This window comes from Salvelinus alpinus, chromosome 8 (assembly GCF_045679555.1).
Source record: "Salvelinus alpinus chromosome 8, SLU_Salpinus.1, whole genome shotgun sequence".
NCBI classification, from domain to species: Eukaryota; Metazoa; Chordata; class Actinopteri; order Salmoniformes; family Salmonidae; genus Salvelinus; species Salvelinus alpinus.
In genome coordinates this window covers 42440226-42460964 of record NC_092093.1, presented here as the reverse complement: position 1 = coordinate 42460964, position 20739 = coordinate 42440226, and the positions used below count along the sequence as shown (strand labels likewise).

General features: G+C 43.3%; 1 protein-coding gene across 1 annotated transcript in view; it reads right to left on the bottom strand.

Annotated features, from left to right (window-relative positions):
• Nucleotides 1-1395: 1395 nt before the first annotated feature.
• The window catches only part of LOC139583174 (prolyl endopeptidase-like), a 60529-nt gene continuing 41185 nt past the window's right edge, over nucleotides 1396-20739 (bottom strand). The window contains exons 12-15 of the mRNA XM_071413986.1: nucleotides 20589-20683; nucleotides 7909-8040; nucleotides 7536-7692; nucleotides 1396-2690 (exon numbers count right to left, since the gene is read on the bottom strand). Of these exons, the coding sequence (XP_071270087.1) occupies nucleotides 2396-2690; nucleotides 7536-7692; nucleotides 7909-8040; nucleotides 20589-20683 (679 nt within the window). The 3' untranslated portion in view covers nucleotides 1396-2395. The remainder of the gene's footprint in view (nucleotides 2691-7535; nucleotides 7693-7908; nucleotides 8041-20588; nucleotides 20684-20739) is intronic.

Sequence of the window (20739 nt, the reverse complement as noted above, 5' to 3'; positions counted from 1 at the left end):
GTAGCAGTGTGATGTTGTTCCCCTAGATTATGCACCAAGGACCAGTTCGAATAGGCCAGGTCAAGATGGGATGTTAATCATTTGATAATAATAATAATAATTCAGTGTTTTTTTTTATGTAATTACAGCTGCATAGCTAATGTTATTTTTTTGATGTACAAACACTTTTTCATATCTATATTGTAAATACACTTGATTGTAAAAGTTTTGTATATTTTGGTTTGGTCCATAGCGGGTTATCTGTATTTCCGTTACCCCTTATTGTTCTCTTTTGCCTGACCTTCAGCTAGCGAGGTATGTTGTCCTTGGCGCCACAATTTTTCAATATAAAACCGTGGTAATGTTACACAATGTGCTGTTATGCAACCAGAAGTTTGGTTACAATGTGGACAATATAAAGATTTATGTTAACAAGTTTCACCGAGCTCGCTAACTAGGGTATCTATTGTAACTTGTGTGCACTTGGGACAGCGTTTGAGTGAGTTTCCATGTGCTCGCGCATGTGCCTGAGAGCCAAGGGCTAACGTATTGTGTGTTGTCTCTTCGTGTGCAGTTGTGTCTTTTATTTTGTCCGAATTATGTTGTATATCATTTTACTTGTATTGTACGGTGTGCTGTTGTGCACTGAATGTGTGCACGCAGCACATGTTATTTCTTTTTGGTTCGCTCTTTTGCCCGACCTTCAGCTAGCGAGGTGCCTGAGAGCTGTGACTGCGTCAAGGGCTAACATATTGTGTGTTGTCTCTTCATGTGCAGGGCAAATAAAAATCCAACAAGCAGACCTCCAGTTGTGGCAGGGTCCTAATTAAATCACATAACGCAGAACGAACCACGCTACATTAACACTTCATGAATGGTTGCTGCTGCTGCCGATTTCAAGATCCATGCGATGCTTGATGGAGCTGCTGGGAAATCCACGTGCACCTAGCCTGATTTGCAAAGTGTGCTGTACATGAGGTTCGACTGGACTTCTCTGACCGTTGATTGTTTTATTTTAATCGCAGCCAAATCAGACAGTGATTGTTCGGAAAACACTGCAAAGGTAGCCATACTGCAGTCTCTCTTGCTTTTGGGCGGGACCAGCACCAAAACTAGGAGGGAATATTCAAATAAACAAACATTAATTGGTCTATTATAAATCAGATCGCAGGTGACGTTATGCGGTGGCACAAAATTACATCCCACCAGAAAAGGCTGAAATTCCCAGTGATTTTTTAAAAACAGCTCTTACACAAAAAGGGCATTATCATAATTTTCACAATTTCTGATTGTTATTTCTACCTCAGCGTGGAAATAAATAAAAAAAACAGGACGAATGCGTTTTTACCTGCACTGCCCTTTAAGAGTTTATCAGCTACGTATTAGGTAACGAGAGATACACAATGGACAAAAAAGCACTGTTCAAAATGTTTTTTATTGAAGTTGTGGCATTGCAGTTAGTTGTTTATATCCCTTTTAATTGATAAACAATCAGCACATGTCAAGAGGTAGAAATTAACATCAGTCTGAGAGGATATGTGGACACACACGGACACACACTTTCTTTCTGCATTACCCGCCTCCTGGCCACACAACAAAATAACCTAAATCTAAACCCATTCACGCCAACACTGTGAAGAGTTAAAATCCTAAAATAATTTACCTAGTGATTTTACTGAGCAACAGCCTTCCAAATGCACTCCGAATGATAAATACATACAATTGTCTGTAGTGTGTAGGGGGTTGCACCAATTGGGGGCTGTTTCATTTTATGACCCCCTACTGATGACATTTGCAGCCTTAACCTTTGACCTTTAGGCTGATAACTAAGTGTTTTAAGTCCTACCCTGTATCACCTATCTCTCGACATTGAACAAACAAGGGTTATCCGATCAGAACCAAAATACACATGGAGTATAATACAGAGGAGAATGACAAATAAGAGGAAGAGCTATGGGGGGGGGGGATTATGTGCCGGGGCTGGCGCCTGCGGGGTAGGGTACTGGGGACAGAAGGATGAGGGATGGAGACAGGGCGGTAACTCTATACTTCTGGTGTGCATGCCCAAAACAAGCACACGTTTTGAGGGGTGGTTAATACATATTTGGGAAACAGAGCGGGAGAGAAACAGACCAGAAACACAGGTTAAAGTGTGTTGACATTGATTACTGCTCAAGTCAGAGATATACAAAGAAAGAAGATGAGAGGGGAACAGCTGAATATAAACTTTGTGATAAAGACAAAAAGACAACCAGTGAAATAAGATACTTTCAGGAAGAGTTCCACAAAGAAAGAGAGAAGGGGGAACTAGAACCACAGCGCTCCATGGACTTAGGTCTTCCACCACCTCATTTGACCCAGGAGATGTTGAGGCAGCGGGCGATGAAGGCGTATGTGTCGGAGGTCTTCCGCCACCTCATTTGACCCAGGAGATGTTGAGGCAGCGGGCGATGAATGCATATGTGTCGGCCACCTCCTGGATGACCTTGCTGGTGGGCTTGCCGGCACCGTGGCCCGACTTGGTGTCCACGTGGATGAACAGCGGGTTACTCTGGCCCGCCCAGCGGCCCACCACGTGCTGCAGTGTGGCGATATACTTGAGGGAGTGCAGGGGAACAACACGGTCATCGTGGTCACCTGTGAGGAGGAGGACCGAGGGGTACTGGACACCCTCGCCCTCGGGAACGTGGATGTTGTGCAGCGGGGAGTATCTGGCGGGAGCGGAGAGAGGAGGGGGACATCAGAAGACAGAAAAGAGGATTGGGGCATTGGTCAAAGTCAATGCACATCTACGTGTGGGTGAGTCACCATCATTAACAGGCAAAAAATAGGGATGTGAACAGAACAACAAATCTGAACAAAAAATCGATTGGTTTGGCCAAAGGTACATTTCAATGATGTATCATGTATGATTAGAAGCCTATGTCAGAAAAGCAGGGGTTCCTGATCAATGAGGAACAATCATACCCATAAAATTACAGTGTGCTTGATTCTATTTTTGAGCTAAAATACACCCAGATAAACTTGATCAAAAACGAAGTAACTGAGACTGCACACACATTTTCACACTAACACATGACAACCCCTATTGTGAGACTATACACTGAGTATACAAAACATTAAGAACACCCGCTCTTTCCCTGACAGATTGGTGAAAACAGGTCAAACCAGTTTAAAGCTATTAAAACTTGTTAAATCCACTTCAATGAGTGTAGATGAAGAGGAGGAGACAGGTTAAAGAAGGATTTTTAAGCCCGTTAGACAATTGAGACATGGATTGTGTGTGTGTGCCATTCAGAGGGTGAATGGGCAAGACAACAGATTTAAGTGCCTTGGAACGGGGTATGGCAGCCGGTTTGTGTCAATAACTGCAGTGTGATAAGATCATTGTTTCGGAGTCCCTTTTTGACATGCCGGAAGATCATTCTGACCTCTCTAAAGAGCTGTTACATTTATCTAATGGCCAGACGAGAACGCATCTACATATAGTCACTCTTAGTGATTATGTGCGTCACGGCATTATTCCACGGGGACTCAGGTGGCAAAAATAACCATCATTGTTATTTATTTTTTATTTCACCTTTATTTAGGACATTGGGACAGCGCACAGATGATTTCTGTGAGCGCTGGTGTGCCATCCTGAACAAATGCTCTATTGATTTAATGACATTAATTGTTGACCAGTTGAAAAAGGATCTTATTGAAATGGATAACACGATTAAAGACAAACGCACAGCTCTACAAATAGCTGTTGATGATGGCATATTCAATGAACTGATGAAAACTAACCAAGCGCTCCAGGACAAGTTGTCTACAGAAATAAAGGAACTTAAAATCAAGAAATTCAACCAAGACAAAAAAGACCAGGCCGAGGATGAAGTCTACTTCTGGAGAAACCCTGACAAGGGAGGTCCTGCTCCTCCTCTCCATGGCAGACGCAGGAGGGATGCCGCTTACTTCGATCCACCCCCGTCTGATCAACGCTCTACAACCAGCGCCTCATCGGCTTCCAGTGGTAGTTTTTTATTCAACGAGAGACTGGAAGGGCGGAGGTGGCCGCAGGCACGCGCATCGACGAGATGCCGCACCCGACGGGGTAAGAAGAAACGACTACCAGAGGCAGAGGAGACCGTTCACACGGTCCCAGAACCCACGGGACTGAGTGTCTTTAATTTATCAAGCAAGATGAGCCCTGCCCATGTCTTTGCTTAATAAAGGTTTATATTTTGTGCCTACAACCCAGTGCAACGACTTTGATGTGAAGGTAGACATGTTTAAGTTTTTTTAGAAACATCCGTTTAAGGGAATACTTTATCTCCCCTAATCCTGACATTTCTATTGAACCAGTAGTTTGTTCACCTGCACATACTCCGACAACTTTTAGAAGCAAGAGTTATTTTATACCTCCAGCCAATCGCAACCACTCTATCGAGACATATTGCAGACTTGTTGAAAAAGATGTTGCTCATCTCCTTAAGAACAAACAGGAGTCCAAATCTCTCCATAATTTACCTAAGGATGAAAAACAAGCTTTGCTTGATTTACAATCCGATACGTCAGTCCTAATTCGTCCTGCTGATAAGGGTGGGTCGGTTGTACTCATGGATAAGACAGCTTATGTAAGTAAATGAGTGTCATAGACAGCTGCTTGACAACACCTTTTACAAGAAACTCAGAAGTGACCCTACTTCCCAATTTCAGAATACTATCTTTACTGTCCTAGATGGGTATTTAACTTCTGGTCCGATAACCAAAAAAGAACATGACTTTTTGGCTATTCAACACCCTAAAATTGCCACTTTCTATACTTTGCCGAAATTACACAAGAATGTTACAAAACCTCCAGGGCGCCCTATTGTAGCGGGCATTGATGCAGTAACAGCCCCTATTGTAGCGGGCATTGATGCAGTAACAGCCCCTATTGTAGCGGGCATTGATGCAGTAACAGCCCCTATTGTAGCGGGCATTGATGCAGTAACAGCCCCTATTGTAGCGGGCATTAATGCAGTAACAGCCCCTATTGTAGTGGGCATTGATGCAGTAACAGCCCCTATTGTAGCGGGCATTGATGCAGTAACAGCCCCTATTGTAGCGGGCATTGATGCAGTAACAGCCCCTATTGTAGCGGGCATTGATGCAGTAACAGCCCCTATTGTAGCGGGCATTGATGCAGTAACAGCCCCTATTGTAGCGGGCATTGATGCAGTAACAGCCCCTATTGTAGCGGGCATTGATGCAGTAACAGCCCCTATTGTAGTGGGCATTGATGCAGTAACAGCCCCTATTGTAGCGGGCATTAATGCAGTAACAGCCCCTATTGTAGCGGGCATTGATGCAGTAACAGCCCCTATTGTAGCGGGCATTAATGCAGTAACAGCCCCTATTGTAGTGGGCATTGATGCAGTAACAGCCCCTATTGTAGCGGGCATTAATGCAGTAACAGCCCCTATTGTAGCGGGCATTGATGCAGTAACAGCCCCTATTGTAGCGGGCATTGATGCAGTAACGGCCCCTATTGTAGTGGGCATTGATGCAGTAACAGCCCCTATTGTAGCGGGCATTGATGCAGTAACAGCCCCTATTGTAGCGGGCATTAATGCAGTAACAGCCCCTATTGTAGTGGGCATTGATGCAGTAACAGCCCCTATTGTAGCGGGCATTGATGCAGTAACGGCCCCTATTGTAGTGGGCATTTGATGCAGTAACAGCCCCTATTGTAGCGGGCATTGATGCAGTAACAGCCCCTATTGTAGTGGGCATTGATGCAGTAACGGCCCCTATTGTAGCGGGCATTGATGCAGTAACGGCCCCTATTGTAGTGGGCATTGATGCAGTAACGGCCCCTATTGTAGCGGGCATTTTTGTTATACGGAGGGGTGATGCAAAACAGCTCCAGGCATTCCATGCATTTCTTAACTCCTGTTCTGAACATTTGAGATTTACTATGCAATCTGATACACGTCAAATCAGTTTTCTTGATCTTCTGATCTTGTGTGAAAATAATGTTCTATACACTAATCTTTACAGGAAACCTACTGATCGTAACAGTTTGTTGAGGGCTGACAGTTGTCACCCACTTCCCTTGAAAAATAGTTTGCCCTACAGCCAATTCTGTCGAATCAAAAGAATTTGCAAAAAACTATCAGATTTCGTCAGAAATATGGCTGAGACGCAAAGAAAGTTCAAGGAGAGGGGGTACAAAAATTATCAGATTAATATTGCCATTGAGAAAATTCAAAACAAAACATGACCTTTTTCAAGGGCAGTCTCGCAAAAAGACGCATTCTTGCATTCTAACTACCCGCTATTCAAAGCGCTCTGAACAAATGTAGGGAATCGTTCACAAACATTGGCACATTCTAAAATCCGATGATAGTATCGGTAATGTGTTTTCGGACCTTCCCTTGGTCGTATTCTCGCGGGGCAGAAATCTCAGAGACCAACGTCTATTTGCGCCCCTACTGGATGGAAATTACAAGTGTAATGGCTGTGCTCAATGCAATGGCACTTACAAATGTAGATCCTTCAAACACCCACAAACAGGGACATCGATCCCAATCAAAGGTGTTATTACGTGCTCCACTAAGGCAGTTATTTATCTTATAACTTGTCCTTGTGGTAAAAATGATGTGGGTAAAACAAAGCGCAAATTAAAAGTACGTATCTCAGAGCATCGTAGCACCATTAGGTGCAAAAACTTGACTTACCCAGTTGCGGCCCACTTTTTGGAGGCAGGCCACGTTAAATTGGCATCGAACATGTCACCCTCCCTAGGAGAGGGGGTGACCTTGATAATTTATTGTTAAAACGAGAGGCTGCCTGGATCTTTAACTTAAAGACCCTTGCTCCCTTCGGTCTCAACGTAGACTTTGATATGAAGCCATTCTTGTGATTATTGTGACTTTGCCATTGTAATTGTTTATAAGCTTGTGTAGTCTAAAATGAATCTATGATCGTATGCTATCCATTTGTTTTTTTTGTATGCTGTTCTTTGTATGCCATTTTAATATTTGAGAATTAACCAATGATATTAGGCCACTCTTGGCCATGATTACAGACACCTGTGTGTCTTCTGACACTATATAAACGAGTCATCCTGCAGTGTTTGTGATTATACCCTGATGAAGACAGCTTGGCTGTCGAAACGTTGGATATTACATTTTTGCATCTGAGCTCCTAGAGTGTGCGGCTCTCCTTTATTTTCAAATAACTGCAATGCTGCCAGGTTTTTCCACGCTCAACAGTTTCCCGTTTGTATCAAGAACGGTCCACCACGCAAAGGACATCCAGCCAACTTGACACAACTGTGGGAACCATTGGAGTCAACATGGGACCGCATCCCTGTAGAACAATTTCGACACCTTGTAGAGTCCATGCCTAGACAAACTGAGGCTGTTCTGAGGGCAAGGGGGGGGGGGGGGGTGCAACTCAATATTATGAAGGTGTTCCTAATGTATCTGACCAATTTATGAATGGTATAATTGCATGATATGATAGCATTTTGCAAACCTACTTCCCCTGTCGCCTCAAGATTTTGAACAAGGAGGAGCACTCACTTGATGAGCCAGTCAAACTGCTCCTTGACATCGCAGCAGCCGAAGTCGGTGGTCCAGGCGTGGCCAATAGTGAACTTGTGGAACTTGAGCATGTCCATGACGCCCACCTGGGCAACGGCACAGCCAAACAGCTCCGGCCTCTGGTTCACACACGCCGCTGGGGGACAGAAAGGGATTGACAGACACACACACACAGGTGAGAAGTTTGACATGCACCAAAAAGGTTAGCAGGCAGCAAGAGACACACACACACAGGTGAGGAGGATCTCAACAGGTTAGGGTAGTGCCAGGGTTAGTTTTCAGACTGGGCGTGAGCTCACTGTCTAAAAGCATCAACAACAAACAATAGTGATGTTATCATTGCGGGCCCTACCTACAAGCAGGCCCCCGTTGGACCCTCCGTTGATGGTGAGTTTGGAGGGGGATGAGTAGCCCTCCTTGATGAGGTACTCTGCTGCACACTGGAAGTCTGTGAAGCAGTTCTGCTTGTTGGCCAGCATGCCCGCTAAAGAAACAAAGACACACACACACAGAAACAGAACGGGTGAGTGTGTGTGTAAAGTTCAGGAATCAGAATTTCAGACCTGCCAACCCTGTCCAACTTTTTAGAGTATCAGACCCGCGCGGCAAATTAGAGATTTAGCACACGCCGAATTTGGGTTTTCTTTCCCCCCGCTGTTTGTGAGTCTGATCGCAATTCTAGAATTGTACCAAATCAAGTCTATAAAAGGTTGGAATACTTTCTTGACAGCATTCCATTTACACATATGGTAAAAGTCACTAACAAGATCTAGTTAGAAAGAACACACAAAGGGCCTTTATTCTTGGAGTTTTTATATTTTATTAAACACACAAGTTATTTGTTTAGGCACAAAATGTACAAACGTCTTATCCACGATAACTTTTTAAAAACTGTTACGATGAGAACAAATGTTTGAAGCAGAGCATCAGTATCATATAAACATGTTCTCCATAATAAAAAAACAAAAATCTATGACAGGAAACAGTGGGTGAGAACAAATCTTATGGACACCGTCACATGTTCAGGAAGTCATTTCCTAGACAGATTTGCCTGGTAGTTAGCAGATTGAGCCTTACGCAGCAGGGCATCAGGGTAGACTTCTCTGTGGCAAACAGTTCCTCTGGCAATCATTGAAACCTTGGTAACGAGGGCACTCAGCATGTCTGTACTGATGGAGGCTCTGTACTGGGTTTTGTTCTTGGAAACAAGACTGAATATTCATTTGCAGTCTGCATTGCTGTGGAATATGACCAATATCCCCAGCATCACAGCCGGAAGGTGGAAGTAGACCAGGCTGCCTCCCCTTTTCATTGTGCCAATTTCTCTCCAGGCCTGATCTGTGCGCATGTTGACCAGACTCTGCTCAAATGGTGTTGCCTAATAGAGTCTAAACTCATCTTCCACCAGATCAACAGAGGCTCCCTCAGGAACAATGCAGGGAAAGAGTGGCAAAAATAAATTGTCCGATTAATCGGTATCGGCTTTTTTTGGTCCACCAATAATCGGTATCGGCGTTGAAAAAAATCATAAATTGGTCGACCTCTAGTTTGGATTTCAAAGGGTCGAGGTCAGGTCACGTTAAGGGAGAAAGAAAAGTTTATGGCCCGTTTCACTTAGTTTCCTGCCTAGCAATAAAGATGCAATGTTTGTTCAGATGTGTAGGAGACTCAGCATAGGAGAAAGGGTTAAATATTAGTGCTTGTGTGAATATGTCTTTGTCTAATGCAGCTGTATTGATCCTCTGGGAAGAATAAACTTGGTTTGAGCTTTCATATTGTTCGTTGAGTTTTTAACTCTAACAGTTGGCGCCGCGAGCAGGGTTCCTCACGATTTGCAGTCAAACCAGAGAGTCCAGATCAGTGGAACAGGAGCCGGCACAACAAACAAGGTAGGCATAGTTCCTACACCTGTTTCCTCTCATTTTGACATCTTGGGGCGATGAAAATCGTAGGCTGAACAATTATAGGATACGGACCTAGAAAGCCTGAGTTTATTCAGTAGGGACAATAAGTAACGACCGGTCGTAGCTTTGTGGTATATGGTAAGTTCCGGAAGGTAAACCCAAACAGGTTGGTACCTGTAGAGGGTAAGTCCTAGGGGGTAAATCCCGAGTAGGTTGGTTCCAGCTAGTACCATAAAGTATAGAGTAAGTCCCGAGCAGGATAGTTCCTGTAGAGGGTAAATCTCAAAGAGAGAGAGGGGAAGTCCGAACAGGGTGGTCCTGTGGAGGGTAAAACCCTACTGTAGTAATGTATTGGCCAGACCCGTAAGGAGGGTGGAAGCCCAGTCGCAGTGGCCGTGAGGCCGCAGCGTGTGTGTATGAAAGTTTGAACAAGATACGTCTGTATTAACGGTAGCAAGAAGAGAAAGGTTGGTTTATGATCTCTGGGGAGGGGGAACCGTGACAGATTATTTTCATTTCGGTAATGTGTATTATCAACAGCAGTGATATTTGAGGCGCAACACTGAAATGAGACAGGACATCCGTATTCTCCAGTAATACATTTTCAGACACTATAGTATTGGTTCTAATACAAGGTATTAAGTGCCGGGACCTATTAATAGGCACAAATACCATAACGATTCTCTGGGGAAGTGGGTAGCGATACCTTGGAAAATAGTTAATAGAAGGTGTGTATTAGAGACGGGAGTAAAGACATCTAAACACCCTGGACACCGTCGGGAGAGGTTTCGGAATAATAACTATTGAAATGTTGACAGACTGCCCCGTTTCTCCCTGTAAAGTGGAGCTAGGGGATTTTAATAAAGCCATGGAGGCACTGAAAGAAGTGCATGAACAATCTACCAATTCGGCTCGAATATGGGGAATTAGTAAATGTACTCAGCTACAGAAAGACTAGGTACGGGAGTGCATTGATAGAATTTGCACTTCAGCTTTGATGGCAGGTTTGAAACCTGTGATCAAAACGGCATGATGCTTTGAGAGTGGAATATAGCTCCACTCACTTCGCAGACGTGCGAGGAGTTAATACGGCCACAGTGAAAGGCACTAACAGTGGTTTCAATGGCCAAGGTAAGACAAAGAAACGTAGTGGAAAAACACCAAAGCGTAGGGAGACGGAGTCCTACTTTAGGTGTAGGGCCGTTGGTCATTGGAAAAGGGAGTGTAAAGTAGGAATGGAGCCTGCTGCATTCGGAGGAAATGTTGCCATGCAAGCATTTGATTTATTTTTTACAAAAGAGCAGCAACAAATCCTCCCAACTTTTTAATAGATGCCAGGGAACAAATATTGCAGATTTTTTATAATGAGATATTGGCTAAATTTGCCACAAGAAAAAGTATTTTGGGTTGAAGAATCTAGGTGAAATGCCAGGGGGATGGATTCTACAGAGGTAACAAATTTAAATGATGTGGCCAAACACTCCTTGCAAACTCAGAACACCTCGGGAGTTTTTTTAATCTAGAAATAGATTTCTAGAATGGACGAAAGGGTGGAGGGGTCACGAGGAATTAGCATAGGGGTTACCAAACCTAAAATTAACTTTACATTTTTTTTGGTTCATGAACATGGTGGTGCGTGCGGTGGTTATGGAGAATCATGGGGAAAAGAGACAGTCAATCATTGGACTCGGTGGCGAGATAAAGTCGCCGTGTCTAAGGGTAGTACAGGCTAAATAAAAGATACATAAACGATGGGGTGGATTAAAACAAACGTTTAATGATTGGAGTAAGGACAGGGGATTTACCATTATCATGTTTGGTTTATAATTAAAGCTTTTGGATTGCTGATTAAGATGTAGAATAGTGAATGCTAACGAAATGTACACTTTCTTTTCCAGAAGAGGGGGTTTCATTATCTCGCTTTGGAATGTCCCTGAGACTGTGGTATTGGGGAGAGCAGCTAGTGATATTCGGCAGTTTTAAGTATAAAGGTATCTGGATTAGGCCATAAACGGAGTTCCCAGATAAGTACGGCATGTGTTTTTGACCTACGGTTTACCACACACACACGAGCACGCACACACAATTTACCGGTTATGAATATGCGTTAGTGGTGTTGATACTGTGGGATGTATTTTTTAGGGTCTTTTCAATTCAGTTTTACATTTGGTATGCAGGATGGAAAACTTTGAAATGTTTTAAAATTGTTTCTGAAGGACAGGGAAAGAAAAGGGAGAGAAAATATTTGCCCTGTATCCTGACTTTCTGGTGAGACCTGATCAAGCTCACTAGAAATGATCGGAACAGATGGGATTTAATCAGTTCCCTGGGGTCCTGGTCTTTGGGTAAATATACAAATGTACTTTGTTCAGTCTGCATATAGAAGGAAAAATAAATGTTAATGAACGTTGACAGTTACTCCAAATGGATTGTGATATGTGTATTGCTGATACAATTTTGGGTTTTTGTTTCGATACAAATTTCACCAGATTGGGTCTGCTGGATTGTTGGGATCCCCGAAGGGTTAGTGTTAACTCCCTGATCTGATAACTCTTCCGATAGGTCGCCAGTAAAATAAGGGCGTATGAACTAACCGTATGTTGTTCTGCATTTTGACATTTGTCATAGAGATAATGTTATTAAGAAATTTGGGAATGCAATAATTTGTCATAATCGATGCTTGTCTGGATTTCCTGAAACAGAAATTAATTGAACTAAACTGTTGTTCTAATCTGTCCTCTCTTGAGGTTATCATGGAAGGTGACGTCAGATGGTGTCTTAATGCAAGTAGGAATAATTTGGCCACAAACAGTGTGCGTGAACTGCAAATCCCTCCCTAACCGGCTGAAGAAAGAGCGACAAAGGCGTTCAATGCGACAGTGACTTAACACTCCTATCTGAATCCAAGCCATTAACCTGGGTACCGGCAGCAGGAGTGCACCAGAGTCCTGAGACTGCACATGTGGAGTGAGCTTGGAGAGCTGTTATCTACATGCAAACATCTCTCGTGCTCCTGGTGTGCGAAAATGGACCAGACAGATTGGTGTACGTGGAAAAAATTGATGTACCTATTTGGATTTTGAAATCGGGACATTATCAAGGGCCATCAAATCTGACAGGTAAGAGTTACATGTGCCGTTGGGAAGATGAAATGTAACGCTATCTGAAGAAGACACGCTAGAATGATAAGTGTCGGGAGAAGGGGGGGATGTCTACACACTGCAAACAATTTAGACTGAGAATGCATTGAGATACCAATCTTTCATTACCATGCCACTCGAGAGGAAAACAGGGACAAACGGGGGTTGTAATGAGAAGAGTTATTACCGGCAATAAAAGGTCCCGTTTATAAATGTACATTCTAACAGCGATGATGTGTGCTAGGTTGAGAAGCTTGAATTAAGTCATAGACTCAAAGTAAGCACTGTCATTCTGAATTTGGGTAATTTATAAAATGATTTAGTTATGATTCGGATACAGCAAGAGAGAGTTGCTCTCAAACTGTGGGGGGTGGGGGCACTGGTCGAATTCAGTTGGCCTAGGGAGGCTCTAGGGGGGTTGTGGGAGAACTCACTGGATGATAGCTTGGGTCAACCATGAAGGTGTTTTCTTTTTCTTTTGTTTTACCATGTCATCAGAATTTTTGTGTTAAATCGCATCAATACATAGAGATTGCTGGATGATACGGTACAATTAGTTGCATACAAGGCTAATAGTCTGCGTTTTGCGTTAACACTCAAGGATTAAAATGAAGGAGACGGGCATGGAGACCAGCATCACATGGGCATGGAACGTAACGGATGGACGGTTCTGTTTCCAGTCTTACTCCCATCAAGGGTGGTGTGAAATTATTCAACGTGTACTTTTTCTCTTTCAAGTCAATATGTTTGTGGGTGTCGTGGAACATATCATTGTTCCAGAGGAGGGACTGATGTTGACTAATTGATTTGAGAATGTTGTAGTATGTTTATAACTGTATAAGTGCATTAGGAGTAGTGACTAATGTGTTATGGGTTAGATGGAATGATATATGTGCAAATGTATCTGTAGCAGGAGGCGAGGTACACATGGAGCCTGTGGTTGAGACAGAAGGTTTACATAAGGCTGTTAAGTGGGAAGGAACGTGACTGGGGTGGAGACCGGTGAGGGCTCATAAATGAAGGTCGTGGGGAAAGAGTGGTATCATTCCCAGAGACTATGTACAGTTGAAGTCGGAAGTTTACATACACCTTAGCAAAATACATTTCAACTCAGTTTTTCACAATTCCTGACATTTAATCCTCGTAAATATTTCCTGTTTTAGGTCAATTATGATCACCACTTTATTTTAAGAATGTGACATTTCCGAATGATTGATTTCAGCTTTTATTTCTTTCATCACATTCCCAGTGGGTCAGAAGTTTACATACACTCAATTAGTATTTGGTAGCGTTGCCTTCAAATTGTTCCTAACGTTTCAGGTAGCCTTCCACAAGCTTCCCACACTAAGTTGGGTGAATTGTGGCCCATTCCTACTGACAGAGATGTTGTAACTGAGTCAGGTTTGTAGGCCTCCTTGCTCGCACACACTTTTTCAGTTCTTCCCACAAATTATCTATGGGATTGAGGTCAGGGCTTTGTAATGGCCACTCCAATACCTTGACTTTGTTGTCCTTAAGCCATTTTGACACAACTTCGGAAGTATGCTTGGGGTCATTGTCCATTTGGACCCATTTACAACCAAGCTTTAACTTCCTGACTGATGTCCTGAGATGTTGCTTCAATATATCCATATAATTTTCTTTCCTCATGATGCCATCTATTTTGTGAAGTGCACCAGATTCTCCTGCAGCAATGCACCCCCACAACATGATGCTGCCACCCCCCATACTTCACGATTGGGATGGTGTTCTTCGGCTTGCAAGCGACCCCCTTTTTCCTCCAAACATAACGATGGTCATTATGGCCAAACAGCTCTATTTTTGTTTCATCAGACCAGAGGACATTTCTCCAAAAAGTACGATCTTTGTCCCCATGTGCAGTTGCAAACCGTAGTCTGGCTTTTTTATGGGAGTTTTGGAGCAGTGGTTTCTTCCTTGCTGAGCGGCCTTTCAGGTTATGTGGATATAGGACTCGTTTTACTGTGGATATAGATACTTTTGTACCCGTTTCCTCCAGCATCTTCACAAGGTCATTTTCTGATGTTCTGGGATTGATTTGCACTTTTCGCTCCAAAGTACGTTCATCTCTAGGAGACAGAACGCGTCTCCTTCCTGAGCGGTATGACAGCTGTGTGGTCCCATGGTGTTTATATTTGCGTACCTTTGTTTGTACAGATGAACGTGGTACCTTCAGGCGTTTGGAAATTGCTCTCAAGGAAGAACCAGACTTGTGGAGGTCTACCATTTTTTTCTGAGGTCTTGGCTGATTTCCCCATGATGTCAAGCAAAGATGCACTGAGTTTGAAGGTAGGCCTTGAAATACTTCCACAGGTACACCTCCAATTGACTCAAATGATGTAATTTAGCCTATCAGAAGCTTCTAAAGCCATGATATAATTTTCAGGAATTTTTCAAGCTGTTTAAAGGCACAGTCAACTTAGTGTACGTTAACTTCTGACCCACTGGAATTGTGATACAGTGAATTATAAGTGAAATAATCTGTCTGTAAACAATTGTTGGAAAAATTACTTGTGTCATGCACAAAGTAGATGTCCTAACGACTACAGTCGTGGCCAAAAGTTTTGAGAATGACACAAATATTAATTTCCACAAAGTTTGCTGCTTCAGTGTCTTTAGATATTTTGGTCAGATGTTACTATGGAATACTGAAGTATAATTACAAGCATTTCATAAGTGTCAAAGGTTTTTATTGACAATTACATGAAGTTGATGCAAAGAGTCAATATTTGCAGTGTTGACCCTTCTTTTTCAAGACCTCTGCAATCCGCCCTGGCATGCTGTCAATTAACTTCTGGGCCACATTCTGACTGATGACAGCCCATTCCTGCATAATCAATGCTTGGAGTTTGTCAGAATTTGTGGGTTTTTGTTTGTCCGCCCGCCTCTTGAGGATTGACCACAAGTTGTCAATGGGATTAAGGTCTGGGGAGTTTTCTGGCCATGGACCCAAAATATCGATGTTTTGTTCCCCGAGCCACTTAGTTATCACTTTTGCCTTATGGCAAGGTGCTCCATCATGCTGGGAAGGGCATTGTTTGTCACCAAACTGTTCCTGGATGGTTGGGAGAAGTTGCTCTCGGAGGATGTGTTGGTACCATTCTTTATTCATGGCTGTGTTTTTAGGCAAAATTGTGAGTGAGCCCACTCCCTTGGCTGAGAAGCAACTCCACACATGAATGGTCTCAGGATGCATTACTGTTGGCATGATACAGGACTGATGGTAGCACTCACCTTGTCTTCTCCGGACAAGCTTTTTTCCGGATGCCCCAAACAATCGGAAAGGGGATTCATCAGAGAAAATGACTTTACCCCAGTCCTCGGCAGTCCAATCCCTGTACCTTTTGCAGAATATCAGTCTGTCCCTGATGTTTTTCCTGGAGAGAAGTGGCTTCTTTGCTGCCCTTCTTGACACCAGGCCATCCTCCAAAAGTCTTTGCCTCACTTTGTGTGCAGATGCACTCACACCTGCCTGCTGCCATTCCTGAGCAAGCTCTGTACTGGTGGTGCCCCGATCCCGCAGCTGAATCAACTTTAGGAGATGGTCCTGGCGCTTGCTGGACTTTCTTGGGCGTCCTGAAGCCTTCTTCACAACAATTGAACTGCTCTCTTTGAGGTTCTTGATGATCTGATAAATGGTTGATTTAGGTGCAATCTTACTGGCACCAATATCCTTGCCTGTGAAGCCCTTTTTGTGCAAAGCAATGATGACAGCACGTGTTTACCATGGTTGACAGAGGAAGAACAATGATTCCAAGCACCACCCTTCTTTTGAAGCTTGCAGTCTGTTATTCGAACTCAATCAGCATGACAGAGTGATCTCCAGCCTTGTCCTCGTCAACACTCACAACTGTGTTAACGAGAGAATCACTGACATGATGTCAGCTGGTCCTTTTTGTGGCAGGGCTGAAATGCAGTGGAAATGTTTTTGGGGGATTCAGTTCATTTGCATGGCAAAGAGGGACATTGCAATTCATCTGATCACTCTTCATAACATTCTGGAGTATATGCAAATTGCCGTCATACAAACTGACAGCAGACTTTGTGAAAACTAATATTTGTGTCATTCTCAAAACTTTTGGCCACGACTGTATAGTTTGTCAACAAGAAATGTGTGGAGTGGTTGAAAAACGAGTTTTAATGACTCCAACCTAAGTGTATGTAAACTTCCGACTTCAACTGTATATCTTAGGATCAAATCATTTAGCATCCTTATATGAAAGCACTTACCTGAGCTTCCTTGATGACTGATGTCAACATCATACTTGCAAAAAGTACAAAATGCATGATATGATAGCTTGGATTGCATCAAGCATGACCACTTTTCCTTCCTCGATACCAGGAGCTTTGAGGCACATGCACTCTACTTTGTTGGGTTCGGGGTTACTGCTGCTGCTGCTCTGTCTGTCTCTCTCAGTTCCCTCACTCTCATCGTCTGACATAGCTTTACTGACTGGCTGCAGTAACAATGATTTGCTAAATTAGCTGCTCATTTTGTTATTGCATGGGACCTACGCTTACTTGTTTTTCATCAGCACATGTGCTTAGACAAACATTATGAATCACACCTGGTTCAGTCCTCTGCAAAGGTATTTACAAAACATTTTACAGAACATATCAAATAAATATATGTTTTGTGGAATTAGCACAGATTGCCTGTATGTTTATTCTATTACGTGTACAGTGTAGAATGGAGATAATTATCTATAACGTTTTTCTTAGCACATGCCCCCAAGTCTCTATAGTAGAGGAAAGCTTGTCACCTCTCAAACAGGGCCAATCACTAGGGCCAGCTCACAAGTGTTGTCTTTTTAGACATGGTTTCTAATCAACACAAAAACAAAATCATTTTGAAAAAACAAAAACAAATGATTGCATCGACACAGACAGCAAACTGGCTACACAGAGCTTAAGTAGGCTAGCGCAAAGGGAATCTGACCACTGTTCAGTAGACTACCGCAAAGGGAATCTGAATGCTGTTCGGTAGACTACCGCAAAGGGAATCTGACCACTGTTCAGTAGACTACCGCAAAGGGAATCTGACCACTGTTCAGTAGGCTACTGCAAAGGGAATCTGAATGCTGTTCGGTAGACTACCGCAAAGGGAACATGACCACTGTTTAGTAGACTACCGCAAAGGGAATCTGAACACTGTTCAGTAGACTACCGCAAAGGGAATCTGACCGCTGTTCAGTAGACTACTGCAAAGGGAATCTGAATGCTGTTCGGTAGACTACCGCAAAGGGAATCTGAACGCTGTTCGGTAGACTACCGCAAAGGGAATCTGACCGCTGTTCAGTAGACTACCGCAAAGGGAATCTGAACACTGTTCAGTAGACTACCGCAAAGGGAATCTGACCGCTGTTCAGTAGACTACCGCAAAGGGAATCTGAACACTGTTCAGTAGACTACCGCGAAGGGAATCTGAACGCTGTTCAGTAGACTACCGCAAAGGGAATCTGACCACTGTTCAGTAGGCTACTGCAAAGGGAATCTGAATGCTGTTCGGTAGACTACCGCAAAGGGAACATGACCACTGTTCAGTAGGCTTCCGCAAAGGGAATCTGACCGATGTTCAGTAGGCTACCGCAAAGGGAATCTGAACACTGTTTAGTAGACTACCGCAAAGGGAATTTGAACGCTGTTTAGTAGACTACCGCAAAGGGAATCTGAACACTGTTTAGTAGACTACCGCAAAGGGAATCTGAACGCTGTTTAGTAGACTACCGCAAAGGGAATCTGACCACTGTTTAGTAGACTACCGCAAAGGGAATCTGAACACTGTTTAGTAGACTACCGCAAAGGGAATCTGAACACTGTTTAGTAGACTACCGCAAAGGGAATCTGAACACTGTTTAGTAGACTACCGCAAAGGGAATCTGAACACTGTTTAGTAGACTACCGCAAAGGGAATCTGAACACTGTTTAGTAGACTACCGCAAAGGGAATCTGAACACTGTTTAGTAGACTACCGCAAAGGGAATCTGAACACTGTTTAGTAGACTACCGCAAAGGGAATCTGAACACTGTTTAGTAGACTACCGCAAAGGGAATCTGAACACTGTTTAGTAGACTACCGCAAATGGAATCTGAACGCTGTTCAGCAGACTACCGCAAAGGGAATCTGAACACTGTTCAGTAGACTACCGCGAAGGGAATCTGAACACTGTTCAGTAGACTACCGCAAAGGGAATCTGAACGCTGTTCAGTAGACTACCGCAAAGGGAATCTGAACGCTGTTCAGTAGACTACCGCAAAGGGAATCTGAACGCTGTTTAGTAGACTACCGCAAAGGGAATTTGAACGCTGTTTAGTAGACTACCGCAAAGGGAATCTGAACGCTGTTTAGTAGACTACCGCAAAGGGAATTTGAACGCTGTTTAGTAGACTACCGCAAAGGGAATCTGAACACTGTTTAGTAGACTACCGCAAAGGGAATTTGAACACTGTTTAGTAGACTACCGCAAAGGGAATCTGAACGCTGTTTAGTAGACTACCGCAAAGGGAATCTGACCACTGTTCAGTAGACTACCGCAAAGGGAATCTGAACACTGTTCAGTAGACTACCGCAAAGGGAATCTGAACACTGTTTAGTAGACTACCGCAAAGGGAATCTGAACACTGTTCAGTAGACTACCGCAAAGGGAATCTGAACACTGTTTAGTAGACTACCGCAAAGGGAATCTGAACACTGTTTAGTAGACTACCGCAAAGGGAATCTGAACGCTGTTCAGTAGACTACCGCAAAGGGAATCTGAACACTGTTTAGTAGACTACCGCAAAGGGAATCTGAACACTGTTCAGTAGACTACCGCAAAGGGAATCTGAACGCTGTTCAGTAGACTACCGCAAAGGGAATCTGAACGCTGTTCAGTAGACTACCGCAAAGGGAATCTGAACGCTGTTCAGTAGACTACCGCAAAGGGAATCTGAACACTGTTCAGTAGACTACCGCAAAGGGAATCTGACCACTGTTTAGTAGACTACCGCAAAGGGAATCTGACCACTGTTCAGTAGACTACCGCAAAGGGAATCTGAACACTGTTTAGTAGACTACCGCGAAGGGAATCTGACCACTGTTTGCTGGAAGAGTCCGGTGTTTCAGCCTAGGTAAAGGTGCCTATTGGATTTCTTTGCAGCGCATACATCATTTCAGATTTTTTAATTGATAAAATCTCAAATCTAGTGCAAAGGCATATTAGAAGCATCGCTTCTATAGCTAATACCAGACACTCATTCATTCTTCATCGCGCAGTCTTCTAAACTCCCAACTTATTTTTTATTATACTTTTGTAATGCTTTTTGTGATGTGGCTCATAATTACAGTTACAGTCTATCAGGTTGCGTGATCCTCGTAATGTTACGTGGAAAATACAACTAACGGGACGCAGAATTAAATGTATATCACACTCACACAAATGCGACCAGTTACTTTTCGTATTTGCATTTCATTTCTTTCACTAGCAAATGCGAGTGAACTGCTGGCACTTTAGAGCCCACTGAATGTCCATCTTATGTTTGCTAGCGTTAGCTTGAAACAATTAAACAACAACCTTTCCACAACACACAAAGTCAAAAAGGGATTTGTCCATGTGTTTACGTACAGCTGACAGTCGGCAAACTCAGCATCACATCAAACAGGAGGCTGGGCAGACGGGATAGCTACGTCGAATAATGATGTATTAATCTCCATGTCCGTTGACACAAACTCCGTACATGTCTGTGTGTTGCAGCTCGAGAATTGGGATGTTAGATTTACTCAGTGGATTTACTTTTTATTAAAATGTAAAAAATTCTATGAAAAATCAGGCCCTATTAATTTCTGCGTACTTTTAACTCGGATCTCGTACCTGCGTACGTGGACAGAGAATTGCGTAGTTGGTAGGCAAAATGAGTGCATGTTGGCAGGTCTGGAATTTATAACTGGAGTCCTCTTCTCTCAAGTGACTGGCAACCTGTGTCTGTGTTACCTTTGTGCCAGGTCTCTCCATACTCCCCTCCTCCTCTGATGTTGGCTACCGCCAGGACTCCTCCCATGTGTCGGACGAAGATCAGCCGCGACACACTGAAAAAAACAACATTTAACATCCTGTTACTTAATTTACTCTGTCTAAACAAGTC